Source organism: Dama dama, chromosome 5 (genome assembly GCF_033118175.1).
Source record: "Dama dama isolate Ldn47 chromosome 5, ASM3311817v1, whole genome shotgun sequence".
Lineage (NCBI taxonomy): Eukaryota > Metazoa > Chordata > Mammalia > Artiodactyla > Cervidae > Dama > Dama dama.
Genome location: NC_083685.1, coordinates 107763131 through 107777688, shown reverse-complemented (window position 1 = coordinate 107777688; position 14558 = coordinate 107763131). Strand labels below are relative to the sequence as shown.

At 34.9% G+C, this 14558-nt stretch overlaps 1 protein-coding gene across 1 annotated transcript in view; it reads right to left on the bottom strand.

The window, feature by feature from the left end:
• SKAP1 (src kinase associated phosphoprotein 1) overlaps positions 1-14558 on the bottom strand; it is a 301141-nt gene that overhangs the window by 197166 nt on the left and 89417 nt on the right. The window contains exon 4 of the mRNA XM_061143829.1: positions 3135-3251. Coding sequence (XP_060999812.1) covers positions 3135-3251 — 117 coding nt within the window. The remainder of the gene's footprint in view (positions 1-3134; positions 3252-14558) is intronic.

Genomic DNA, 14558 nt, shown 5'->3' with positions numbered 1-14558 from the left:
CATTTATTACCTTTTCTTTAATTAGAAGGTAATAATACATGATACATAATATCAATACATTATTACAGATTTCTGGTTTCTTCACTTAAAATCATTTTATTTTTTAAATTTTTCTTCCAGAAGGAGTCACTATAACCTTTTACAGAACACTTTCCCTAACCCATCTTTAAAAAATTTATATATGTGTTGTTTAGTCACTAAGTTATTTCTGGTTCTTGCAACCCCATGGACTGCAGACTGCCAGGCTCCTCTGTCAAGGAGATTTCCCAGGCAAGAATACTGGAGTGCGTTGCCATTTCCTTCTGCAAAAGATCTTCCCCATGCAGGGACTGAACCAGCATCCCCTGCCTTGGCAGGCAGATTCTTTACCCCTGAGCCACCTGGAAAGTCCTGTATATACACGGGGGTTCTTCATAATTATATATCCATTGTATATTTTGGACAATGAGAGCAATCAGATTTTGAGCTTCATAGTTGGCTGGCTTTTGTATAGTTACTGCAATAAATGCTTCATACTAAAAAAATTTTTCTTCAATATAGTAGAAACTATGCCTCCCTAAGTCTATAAATCTAAATTTTATTACTTGTTAGCAAGTTTTCATTCCTGATTATGGGGTTACGCTCTTGTTTGTAGGTGTCTCTCCCTAGGCTATAGCTGACATTCTCAGACTGAGGGCAATTTATAAAGGAAGAGGGGAAGGAATTGTGATTAGGTAGCAACATGCTCTCATTTTTATGCATGGTTTAGCATGTAACCTTGGTTTTCATTTTATGCTGTGCACCTGGTCAGGTTTCTATATTCTTCTAGATCTCTTTGTAGTTTTCACAAAAGCATGACCCAAACACGACACGCACCATGGTTATTGCTTCTCATCACTGAAGTTATGGCCAAATGGGTCAGACTGTGTCCTTGCATAGTTGTACGTTTAGGATACTGATCTTGCTAGAGCTGGAAAGCAACCAAGCTGAAAAACTTTAGGACTGACCTTTCATTTTTCTAATAAAGATTAAAAATTCCAAGTGTTTAGAATAATGTCACTATAAATAAAATTTTTTTAAAAAATCTTTTGTTCCTAATGGATCACTGTAGCTATCTCATCAGCAAATGAAGATACTGACTTTATATCTGTCCATTTGTCAACATGTTAATAGTGTGTTTTCCCAATGAGATAATCAGCTCCATGAGGGCAAGGACAGTGTTTGACTTTTTACTGCCTATTTCACTTATAGCTTAGCACAGTATTACCTTATACTCTCTAAATAAGTATTTGTTAAAATAATGAATAAATAGCATATCAAATGTTACTGTTCTTTATAATGGTATAATCTAGTAAAATAGGATATAAAGTTTACTTAGAATTTTAACATCTTTATAAGCGTCTCTTTAATTTCACAAGAAGTGTATATATCTTTATTTTTCAGGGGAAGGAAACAAACACTTATTGTGCCCATTACCCATCAGGCACTAGGCACTTTGCTAGATTCAATGTTTTGCAGAAACATATCTTATCATGCTACAATCAAATAAACAAGTCTATTCTTACCTCTACTATTAACAGTGTCACTTTGGGAATTCTTTTAACTTTAATGTGCTTTGGGATTTTCCAGGTAATAGGTTTACCTCTCTCAACACTAATCACTTTCTTTAATTTCACTATTTTTAATGAAAACATTTTAAATATACTATTTCCACTTAGAGGTCTTTCTGGCTTACTTACTGAGTTCTCAGCTGTGTTTGGGAAAACTGGAAATACTAAGTAAGTGACCTATGGATTAATGAGGTACTATTGTTCTAACTCTGTCAAGCATTAGATTGATCAAAAACAAACAAAACAAATTTTTTGTTTTGCACTGTTAATTTTGTATAATTATTAATCAGCTACCAATGTAATTATTAAGCTTTCAATCCAAATGATGTTTTTAGTATAAAAACTTAGGTATTACTAATTGAGCCAGGATACAAAGCTCAAACAAAATAAACTGCTCCTGCATGACTGAATCTATAGTTTTGTTTGGTGGTTATCAATTCAATGAAAAAGAAGAAAATACAAAATCACCAAAATGGCTAAATTAAATAAGAATTAATAAAAAATTAAAAGGAGAAGGGAATGCAGGGATTATGAACACTTGGAAAATGCCAAAGTCAGAGGGAAATTTGGGAAAAAAATAAATACCAAGATCACAGACTAATAAAGAAAAATAAAGAATAATTTACAAACTTTACTCTCAATCCCTAAATGAATAATAAGCTTCCGATTTAATATTCAGTTTAGTAGCATTTCTACCTCCCCCCGGCACACACACACTGCAAAGGCACAAGAGAGACTTTGATAAGATAACCATGTGCATCAATGATGATCAAACCTTCTGTTCAAGTGGCCAAATGCCAGAAAAGGCACAGTGAACTCCCACCCCTGGGATATCTGAGCCTGAGCCAGAAACTGGCAGCCACCATGCCAAAATTTTTATATTCATGTATCTTAAAAATTCATATATATTTTGCATGCCACTATATTACATACCAATGTGTTTCTAATATAATGTTTATAAGGGTTGAATTATTTAACTCTTCCCATTCCCAAATCTTCAAATAAAATGGATGTTCCAGGAAGATTTGCATAATGGTTCTTGTGGCTTTCCCTTCCCCTTAGACAACACCAATATGGTCAGAAGGATGTGAGTATGGGTAAAAATGATATCCTATTATAATATGATAAGCTCAAGAGTCTCAAATAATCCTCAATAAATCAATAATTCAATAATCATTAAACAAAAGCTCTAATTCTCATGAACTTCACTGAAGCTAAAAAATATGAAAGAACGTTAAACTGGGCCCTGCAATCTTAAAAAGGTCTCTTAGCTTTTCAGCTACAGTTCTTATAGAAAGATCGATAATGATGTCTTCCTGCTCCAATATGGAATTAGTGTTTCCCTAAGTACATTAACTTGAGAACTATTGAATTATCTAGGAGGATAGCACCACAATGAAACAAATAGTTGTTCTTTGCAAACAAGTGATTACCAATACAGAGAACCTTCTGAAGGCTGCTGGATTGAAAATGACCAAAGGCAAAGACCCCAGAACAAAAAGTATAAAAGTATGGTCATCCTAAAGACAGAAAGACGACACTCACCCTCATCCTGATAATCTGACAAAAAAGGTGCATCTGATGTAAAAGAAGGGCCATGAGTTCCACTGTGATTATCATCGGAGCTGTCCTGTCCAAGGTAATTTTCAGCTTGGTCTCCCCCTGAGGGACAAAAAAGAAAGGAAAAAAGGTCATACTTCTGACATCTTAATAAATGTCTTTGTAGATTCCTTCTAGAGGCCAGTGTTAGTCACTCAGTCGTGTCTGACTCTTTGCGACTCCATGGTCTGTCCATGGAATTCTCCAGGCAAGAATACCGGAGTGGGTTGCCATTCCCTTCTCCAGGGGATTTTCCCAACCCAGGGACTGAACCTGGGTCTCTTGCATTGCAGGCAGATTCTTTTCCATCTGAGCTACCAGGGAAGCCCAGATTCCTTCTGGTATTTACCAAATATATATATCCATTAACATAAAAGAAACGCACAAATAATTTATAGAACCAACCCACCTGGATGGGAAATTTTCCATTCAACTAATTAGAACTTAAAAACTGTTAAAGTGAGGAGAACTTTTGCCACCAGAAAGAAATTTCCCCATCACACTTAAAATGAAAACAGTTTTAAAAATATCCCATTAATTACAACCTTTACCCTGAATGCCTCTATTTCCAAATGAATAGAATAAATTATACTTCTATACATAATACAATGTAGCAAGGTCAAGCGGAGAAGGCAATGGCAACCCACTCCAGTACTCTTGCCTGGAGAATCCTAGGGTCGGGGATGGGGAACCTGTTGGGCTGCCGTCTATGGGGTCACACAGAATCGGACACGACTGAAGTGACTTAGCAGCAGCAGCAAGGTCAAGATTCTTTCCTTTGCTAAAAAATAAGAGAAGTAAAATTTGGAGAGAATCTGGACTATTCCAATTTAAATCACTACTTGTTTTGCAATTTTAAGGAAGTTCTCTTTATAATTCTGGTTTACAGCCTATGCAACCAACCTCTTAGGAATTCTAAAAACCCTAAGAAGGTAATATTTGTTCTGCAAAATGGCTTTGATGAAAGGTAATGTATATACAATTCTGAGTAAGGCAATTAAAACAATGTTAATCTCTTTTGGGTGTTTTTGACACACTAGTGGATTATATTTTGTAGAAGTGGCCCATGCTATTACAACACTTTAAAAGGTTTAGACAGAAGATGTTAGCTCATTCAGAAACCAGAAGAAAAGGCTCTGCATTGCAAATGGCTTTCCTCAAAATCCCCCAAACAGAGGTACAGTCTGCTGATAAAAGGACACCAACAGCTGCTCAGTTCATTTCACAAACATGAAAAGGGGATTTTCAACTGAATTTAATATTATCTCAAATACTAATTTCCAAAGGAAATCACCAATGCTAATCTCAGTAAACACTGTAGAGTTTTGGCCCTGGATTTCATCTAGGGAGCAGTGAAACCGAACAACCTACATAGAATCTGTATTGCCTCACTTTAAAGGTTTATTTCCTACAATTAAACTAGAAGGATAGGGAGGATATAAAATGATTAAAAGTGGAAAGCTGTAGCCTTCTCTTTCCATAAATTAGATGATCATATCTAGATTCCTCTGCAGACGCTCAAAGATAGGTAGAGATCCATAACTGAGTTGAACACCTGCAGATACAGAACTTTAAAAATAAACTGTGGAGTTTGTTGTGGAGAATAAAAGTAAAATTAAAACAAACAAACCCCTCACACAACAGTCACTGGCTAGAGTGGGAAGAAATGCTCTATTTTACTAGGTTACTTGATCAAGATACAAAGCTTATAGTTCTGCTAAAGTACTGCTGAGAAATTTCTATTATAAGCAGAAAAATTCTCAAATACTGAACTGAGGGCTAAAATTCTCAAATTTTACATCGCTGCAAATCCACTGAAATTATATTATCAAGGCAATCTAAATGTACAGCCTGGCAGGCAACCCAAAAGTGAGCTGTGAGGTTAAAAGAATTTAAAAATTTTGAGCCAAACAAAAATCCAGTTAAAAATTAGTCATATGGGTTATCAAGCAAAATTTAACATTTGTAGGACATAATGGGCATTATCTATCAACTGTCACTCCAGACTCAAAGTTTTCTGCTTGCTCCAGAAATCTGACAAATCTACTCTTACATATTTTAGCAGTCTAGGCTTTTTTAAAAAAAGCAAATCAGGAGGGGCTTTGCTTTTTTGTTATTTTAAATGAGCTTTTAAGTTTTGGAATAGTTGTGGATTTATTCTAAGTATTGCAAAGATAGTACAAGGAGTTCCTATCTACTGTTCAACCAGTTTCTCCAATGTCAACTTTTTACATAACCAGTGTATACTTGTCAAAATCAAGAAATTAGCATTGATACACTGCTATTAACTAAACCACAGACCTTATTCAGATTTCACCAGTTTTCCCACTAGTGTCCTTTTCCTGTCACAGGATCCAATCCAGTTATATTTAGAGCTTCCATTTTTAAAGTATCCAAAATACCTGCCTGGATTTGGCATGCCTGAAGAATCCCATGGACAGAGAAGCCTGGCTGGCTATAGTTCATGGGGTTGCAAAGAGCTGGACACGACTGAAGTGACTTAGCATGCATGCATGCATTATTAACTTCAGATGGAAAAGTCACTTTCATGTGATTCCTATGGTATCTAAACATAGTTACTCAAGGTGAGTTTTTAACAGCTACCTCTGTGCTAAATACAAGACCATGACTCTGTAAAGTATACAACAACAAAGGTATACAACTCAGTGCAGGAAAAAACAGAGCCTAGGTCAGTACTAAAAATGACTGCAGTGGGGGAAACATTTAAAAATATGTTTTACATCCAAGTGTAATTAGTTCCTGATGAGGGAAATGTTGCTGTAAGTGTTCTCAGTGTCATATCAAGTGGCCCAGCTCCCCTGGGCACACACAGAAAAAAAGCCAGTGACATTATATAAATAGACACTCCCGTGTAATTAAAATGATTACAATTATTCAGGATGCATGGGTGAAAAATTTTATAGAAGAACTAACAATTACTGTGGTCATTTTGGATTTGTTGAAGTTTAGAATATAATTTTTTCTTAAAACATAATCGGAAGTAATCTCTGGATTCATCTACAGCTCTTACAATTGCAGTTACAAGTGGCCACAACCACAGTCCAGTGGGATCAGACATAAATGATCACAAACTATAGTGACAGACATTTCCACTCAGTAGCTCTACAATTAGGGCTTAGAACTCCACCTGCTTTGAGTGGTTTTCTCACAAGCAAGACCCCTAGCCACTAGAGACACACTTTCCCATTGCAACTCGCTCAGAATCAATATATTTCTATCCAGATATATATATTCTAACACACAATATCTCCATTAATCACATCCACTACCTTCAGTCCTTTCCTTTTGTATTTCTAAACAAGATCTGGGGGAACTATATTAAGGGTTCACCTGCTATTAGCTGGTAATTGGCTCCTCTAATCCTAAGTGTCATAAGAATTGGGCACCAGAAACATCCCTTAGTATATTCAGTGGCAGGTTTCCACTGAGTATTGTGCTAAGGGGCCTGTAAGGAGGATGACTTCTCTATTGTTCTTTCCTTCGAGTCAAACTCAATTTCATTCATGCTCCATAGAGTGATAAGTTGGGAATTTCTGAGGGTTGGAGCAGAAAGATAAAGCAGCTTTGTGTCAGGTGTAAGGTAATTATTTGCTAGGGTTTCTGTGCTATTTGTTTTTATTCCCCGTGTTTTCATTAACAGCTAATGAGTTTTCTCCCTTAATTCTGAAACAATAGCTTGGCCACTTGAAGTTCGCTTTTTCTGCCATGAATTCAACCAGCTGTTGCTGCTCCATAAACTTTATGGAGAAGTGAATTAAACTGCTAAAAACTTTCATTTCCTAATTCAATTCCAAATAAAACAGGAAGGAAAATGAGCCATGATGATGCTCCCCTTGTAACTATTTTGACTCACAGCAAATCCATCTGATTCTGAACTTGCAGGTACTATTCACAGATAAAAACAAACCATAATGATGATTTTACCAAGAAATGAGAGAAAAATTTACAAAGACAGAAAAAATAAAAAAGCATAAAGCATAAGCATAAAAACATAAGAATAACAGATACAGCATATAAATATATGTTTGTTTATTCAATACGAAAAGGCTCAATGTGTTTTTCATGTTACTATGAAGTCATCTTACTTTTCTCCTAATTAATTATGAGCTATATTATAAAAACTTTATGCACATCTGCAACCAACTATATGGCATGATTGAAAATTTTCTAGGGTTTGCTATTACTTCACCAAGTTATCTTTGAATAATATAAGGAAATTGAAATTAATGTAAAGTTGTCTGCGTTGTTTTTGCTTGCATTGGGAACATACAACTTCTGACTCTATTTAATACTTAAGAACCCATGAGACACACAGCTCCTTCTTTAAATTAATAAATCTTGAATAAAATGTCATAAATAAAGGTCTCTGATCCAATCCAGTTAGTTTTCATGCTTGATAGTGTTAATATTGCCAGATTTTCACAGACCAATTTCCTAGTAATGTAGTTCCCAAAGCTGGACTAAGGTAAGATTAGTAAAACTGCAGCTTTTATAACAATTCACCTAAATTATTAAATATAATACCAACTAAAGAAATATATTGAGTACATACGTATCCATATATGTGAAATGTTATTCACATGTAAACATATTCTGGAGAACATTTGTAACACCAAATCTAAAGTTCTGTCAACACTTCCATTATAAATTAGATACCATTTTGTACATACTCATGCATTAGAAAATGTATGGTGTTTCCCAGAGAACATCTTAGAGGCTTCACCTATTTCTAAATATCCATTTCGATTTGCATGGTTAGTTCTTGTGATTAATCCATGTATAGTGAAGGTCTCAAATTCTTCTCTGTTCTATACAGCCTGACTTCCTGCCCATCTTTTTTTTTTTTTTTTTTTTGGCCTCCTACATCTAGCCATAACTCAACGTATAAATATTCTTTTTTTCCCCAAGGCCCTGGAAATGAGTGTAATAGTACTGAATGTCATTAAGTCTACAGAACAAATGACAGCCCAGGTAAAGAAAGTTTCCATTTATCATTCTTTTAAAAAGTTGTTCCAACTAGATCTTGAATGTGCAAGAAATAAATTGAGCCTATGACTAAGTTTTTTATCTTGGAATACTGTTTATGCTAATTGCATAAATCATGCAAAGAATCACACACTTCTTAAGAACCTTTAGGGATCTCAGTTGTAGAGAGAGCATGGTTTAAATGGTAAGAAATGGAATCAAATGGGTTGGATGCTTATAGCAGAATCACTCCAACAACCAAAAGGGCAGCATGGTTTAATAATACTTCCAGAATGAACTACATCTGTCAGGGGTGAGTTGGACAGGAAAATGCCCAGGGGAGCCAATGGAAAAGTTTCTTTTTTTCTCCTTCCTTTTAAAAAAAAAAAAAAAAAAAAATCCTTCATGATGCAGTTTTTCATTTTGACCAGTAGGGTGAGCTGCAGTGTGTAGCATCATCCTAATTCTTCAAAAAAGAAAAAAAAAGGTAGCCACTGTGTGAACCCTCTGCTCTTTCCTTCCTTCCCTTGCCTCACACCGCAAATGCTGAGATTTTTAACCCTTCTTTGGTTTCACATAAAGGCATAACTCCTGGACATTAACAAACTGGAAGACTGACAGCAAAATATAAACCAGATAATTGTATATGTGACAACGCACACTTCATAAAGCAAATTACAGCCTGTCAGCAATCATTCTGGCTTTTCACTAACACATTCCGTCCACCACTGTTATTGTTCAATTGCTACTAAAATGGGACCTGCTGAGTCTGAATATTTTCAATAGGAATGAGATTTTGACAGAATTCAAAACATGTAAATCTAGGTATTTGGTAGTATGTAGTAAATATACTATAAAATGAATGCATTTATTATATGGCAACCAGGCAAACATAACTGAAATTATTGGTTCATTGTTCTGTTTTCCACTGCATTCTCAGCGTTTAAGTCTTACTATGAAGCTATTCAACTGAATTTTCCACATGTTTTGACTTATAGGAAAAAGCAGCTCTAGTAACAATAAAAATATAATAGCTTACTGAACTCTTACTGGTTACAGGCTCTGGGTCAAGACCCTTCAGGTACTATCTCATTTAATCTACAAAATAATCCTGTGATATACTATTAACCCAAAGTTACAGATAAAGAAATTGAGATCCAGAGATTAAACAATTTACCCAAAGTCATACAGGTGACTCGTAAGTGGCTCTGATCCCGCCTTGTCTGATTATTAAGCTCTTGCTCTAATTCACTGAGCTGTACAGTCTCCAAATATACATGCTTTGTAAACTACTATTATTACTCAAAGGCAAAGCATACTGAATGACATACCGAATTTATGGCATGTGTCATTAATCAGTATTTTTTTTTTACTTCAGTAAGGTAAATCTATAAAATCAAAAGTATAATTTATTATAAGTAGTAGGAATATTAGTAGTCATATTATGCATGAAACTAACAAAGTCAAATGTGGTCAATGATTTGGTCGAGAAGGAGTTGGTCCAATTTATAGGTTCAAATGTACCTATGATAGTATTCGTGCAGTGATTTTTTTTTTTTGAAATACCACTTTTTAGCAGGAAGCTCATGCTTACAAAACAATACAACATTTTGGGTTTAGTCAGATCAATATGTTGAATTTTTTTCTAGTGACTTCTGTGTGATTTTGTTTGATCCTGGGAATTTTGATGTTGCTTCAGAGAAAGTAAGGCAACATGTTCCACACTCAAATACAGCTTAGACCTGGCCTAGCTATAGAACGCACTTCCTTTCTGGCACCACCATACTTAAGTCTCATAGTAGGAAAACACCTCAAAACTATGTCGTTAACTCTGAATGTAGCAATTTTATTACTATTTGATTTATCTTGCTGTCTTTCCCTCTTTTCCTTTCTCCCAAATAATAAACTGAGTGGACCTCAGCACCCACTCCCTGTCCTGACGCATCCTAGGATCTATCATATCCCAATCAGCTTATATTACTTCTTGAGGGAAACTATAAGCCCACTTGGATTTCAATATCTCCTGCTGAAGAAGAATGGGACTACACTGTATACAGGCAGATATAAGAAAAGTTTCACAAAAGACTAAGAAGTAAAAATAAAATAACATATAATAAAGAATGTACTATGGGTAAGATAAGCAGGCCTGAAAACGTGAACCATCTTTTAACACACGGAAGAAAAAGTGAGTTTTCTTTGTGAGTAACATAGACCTCCAATACCACTAAAGCTGGAATGGCAAAAAGTGACAAAATTCAGCCTCCTTTTGCCCCTCTGCCAAATAGGAACTCCTGTTAATGTATGAAAATAACATGTATAACAACAACATTAACAACCAAAGTCTCTTACCATCAACAATTCTGTTCAGTGTTTGGTCTTTTTCGGAACAGAAGTTTCACATGGAAAAGTATCTCCTTATATTTAAATTTTATTTTTCCATCTTTATTGGGGTACCACTAACAAGGAAAGTGTACTAATCTTAAGAAAAGTGGTATCACTTTTCAAGTTTAGGAAAATGCCGTTTAGAGATGAACTGTGATCAAGAACTTTCTAAACTGGCAAGTGTGTGTTAAGTGCATGTCAGCTGACAGGGACAGACAAGTTCAGAGACTGGTTCTTCCACTCTTTGCCTCTCAAGAGTTAGCACTGACTGGAATCTTTATTTTATATATCATGTAACTCCCCTTGTACATAACTTAACAGTTCCTTTTCTGTTTTAATAGGATTTAGCCTGGTAAGCAATAACTATTAAACAAGTTTCCAAGAGAAGTATGTGTTGCTGAGAAGCACAGAAAAATGCTATATAATAGAATTGGGCTTAACCATCACCTAATTCAGTCTCCAAATATCAAACAAACTCACTGGCTTTCAAGTCCAAGGGCTTATTCAACAAAGAATTTTAAGCAGAAACCCCAAAAACGTTGTATTCAAATTAACCAGAGATTTCTCTCAACACTTTGGGTCCAAACCATGAAAATTCATTAGAGGCACAATTCCTGAAGTAAATTAATATTTATACCGAAATTCTGTGTTCAGGAACTGTACTCTTTACCTGATTTTCTGTTGATCCAGGGATAATTCTGTCTAAGAAAAAATAGTTTATAAGTTTGTTTCCTCAACAAGTTTCCAGGCTAATCAAATAAAATTAAAGCAGTCATTAATTTATCACTTTATTTTCTTTGCCATCTACATAATGACAAGAATCAGAAGTTCTATGAACTTTTAATTACCACTCATGCAAAAAAGAAAGACTAAGATAGGGTAAAAAGGTATTCTTTATCAATTACCATGGGCAGTATATGATCCTATTTTATTATTTATTTTAAAGTACACTTTTAAGTGGTAGGTTAACTTGCCACACCTATGTAACACTGGTTTCCAAACATGAAACAACAGAGAATACTGCTATTTTATATCATCATTAGGATCTCACCTATAAATTCATATGTAAAAATAAACAAGGGAAAAACATGAATGAATATAAACTACCAAATCATGATTCTATTGAAAAAGAGCTACTGTATTAAATCAAGTTTTTTGGTGTGCTTCTTTTTCTCCCAAGCTTTGTTGATATATCATTGATATACAATATTGCATTAATTTTAGATGTGCATCATAGTGATTTAATATGTGTATACATTAAGAAATTTGGGGGATATTTTCCATAAACTTTTAATGAATTGAAAATATATTAACAGGGAAGACTCCTCCACCAAGACTGTAAGTTTAGTCAACATCCATCACCTCGCATAGCTACAATTTTCTTCTTATGATGAGAACTTTTGAAATCTACTCTCTTAGCAACCTTCAAATACACAATACAGTATTGTTAACTATAGTGAGCTTTATTAAATAAAAAAAGTTAAGTATGCCCAGAGCAAAAATTTCAAACATTACAAGAAGGTGTGTAATGAAAGCTCATCTTTCCTCTCTTTTCATGGTTCTTCTCTCCAGAAGCAATGTGTTTTGTGGGTATTCTATGAATTTTCTGTCTAAATATAACAATGTCTATGAGAGTAGTAAGTCTTTTTGTTTAAAAAAAACAATAAATGGTAGCATTTGTCTTATTCTGTATCCAGCTTTTCCTCCTAATCATTTATCTTGGAGGTTGCTGCATATTAGCAGAAATAGACTTATTTCACTACTAACTAATTTTTAGTCAAAAAATAATTAATGCACATGGTGAAAATTTAAATCATACCAAAAGATATAAATAACAAAGATTCTCTCTGTACTCACACTGGTACCCGCCTCAGCAGGAGTACCATGGTTAATAGATTCATGTGTATCCTTCCAAAAATATACTATATACAAATAAAAGCAAGCACACTTGCATGCATGTGTGTGCATGTACACATATACACACAGAGTACACTGTCCAAACTGCCCTCTTCATCTAACAATATGCCTTGGAGAGCTCTCCGTGATACACACATATACTCCTTTAATCTCTATGTAGCACTCCATTAAATGCATATAACATACTTTATTTAACTAGTCCCCTATTGCTGAGCTTTTAGGCTGTTTGGAGTCCTTGCTATTCCAAACAAGGCTATAAAAGAACATTTGTGTGTATAATATATTGTATAGGGAATACAGATAGCAGCAGCATCTGATTCAAATGAGTTCTTTTGCCTTCATGAAAGTCAATTCTTTCTCTTCTGTCTCAAGATCACATATGACAAGATGGGACTTTACAAAGGACATCAAAGCCTTAGAAAGTTTTAAGGTTAGAAAGGAAAAAAGTGAGTCATTTTGTTAAAAAAAAAAAAAACTAACCTTTGACAGAAGCTACAAAACAGTGCATTAATTTAAAAATGCATTATTCCATTATTCCACTCTAGAAAAACCCAACCAGTAGATGTATAGGAAGTAAAATATTTGAAAAGGTATCAAAGTCAGTAATTAAATTCAAAAACAATGTGTGTGTATACATCTACTTTCTACAGATTAATTTGTTAAAATGTAGCAAATAGGGAAAGGGGAGAAAGGTCCAAAGGAAGTCAAGTCACAAAAGCAGCTGTCAAGATTGTTGATGCTAAAAGTCTGGGCTAAAGCCAAAGGCAGGAGCATTCGTCCTGTGTACATTTCCCCCTATTAAATTCCCAAAAGACATGGAAAACATTCTGGAAGATTTCTTTTTAAAAAGTAGTATAGGTTAGGATATTCTAGGTTCATAACCAACACTTGTGTTTATAAAATATTAGCATTCCAGGAATAGTGATAGAAAGACACTTAACAATAAATTACAAATATTGTAAATTCAGACTTTTTCTTACATTTGCAAACACATCATAAATTTCGGCTATGTTTCTTTGTGTAAATCCTACTTATGACTGTGCTAAAACCTTCTGGCATGAACGCAAAGAGTATTTTCATAAATAAAACTTGTAAAATCACTGTACACTCCATTAATTCAAAAACACTTCTCTTCAACTTCAAAGGGAAACCTTTCTCTCCTTTTTTTAGTGCTAAGATGGTGTTTCTTTGCTGCTTTAATGGCTTGCTTCTTGTAGTTGTCATAACTACATGCTCCAAGTATGTGATAGTAAGAGAAAAGAAGGAAAGTGACATCCATGCTTCGATTCAACATGTCTCAGACATTACAGAGCAATAAGCTCATAAATCTAACCTCTGAAGTGCCTACCAATAAAAAGTCTGCACACACAGCCTTTAAATGCAAAATCTCACAAATATATATATATATGGTGAGTCAAATGGCCCTATAGCAGGGTTCAGCTGGAATGGATGAATATTATGGAAAGATACGTGAATATATATTACCTAAGTTCCATACATGGATTTACTTGCATAGCCCTCCTTTGAAACATAAACATAATACTTGCTACCACTTCAGTAAGTGCCTACCAAGTGGCAAGCACTCCTCATGAGTTCATCATCTTATTAAAATTCATTACAACTCATAATAAGCGTGAAGAAGATATTATTAGGGCTTCCCAGGTGGCGCTAGTGGTAAAGAATGTGCCAACCAATGCAGGAGACACAAGGGACGTAGGTTCGATCTCTGGGTTGGGAAGATCTCTTGGAAGAGGGCATGGCAACCCACTCCAGTATTCTTGCCTGGAGAATTCCAAGGACAGAGAAGCCTGGAGGGCTATAGTCCACAGGGCTGCACAGCATCAGACACGACTCAAGTGACAGCATACGCACACACATAGATATTATTAGCAAGATTTTGTAAATGAGAAGGTGATATCACTTGCTATAGCTCACAATGCTTGTTAGTAAAGGAACTGGGATTCGAATTCAGGTCTAACTTCAAAACTCATGCTCTTAAACAAAACATTTAACTTGAACAAAAACTTAAAAAAAAAACACCCTCATTATTTTATGTATTTTGTGTCCAAGACACATAAAGTATCT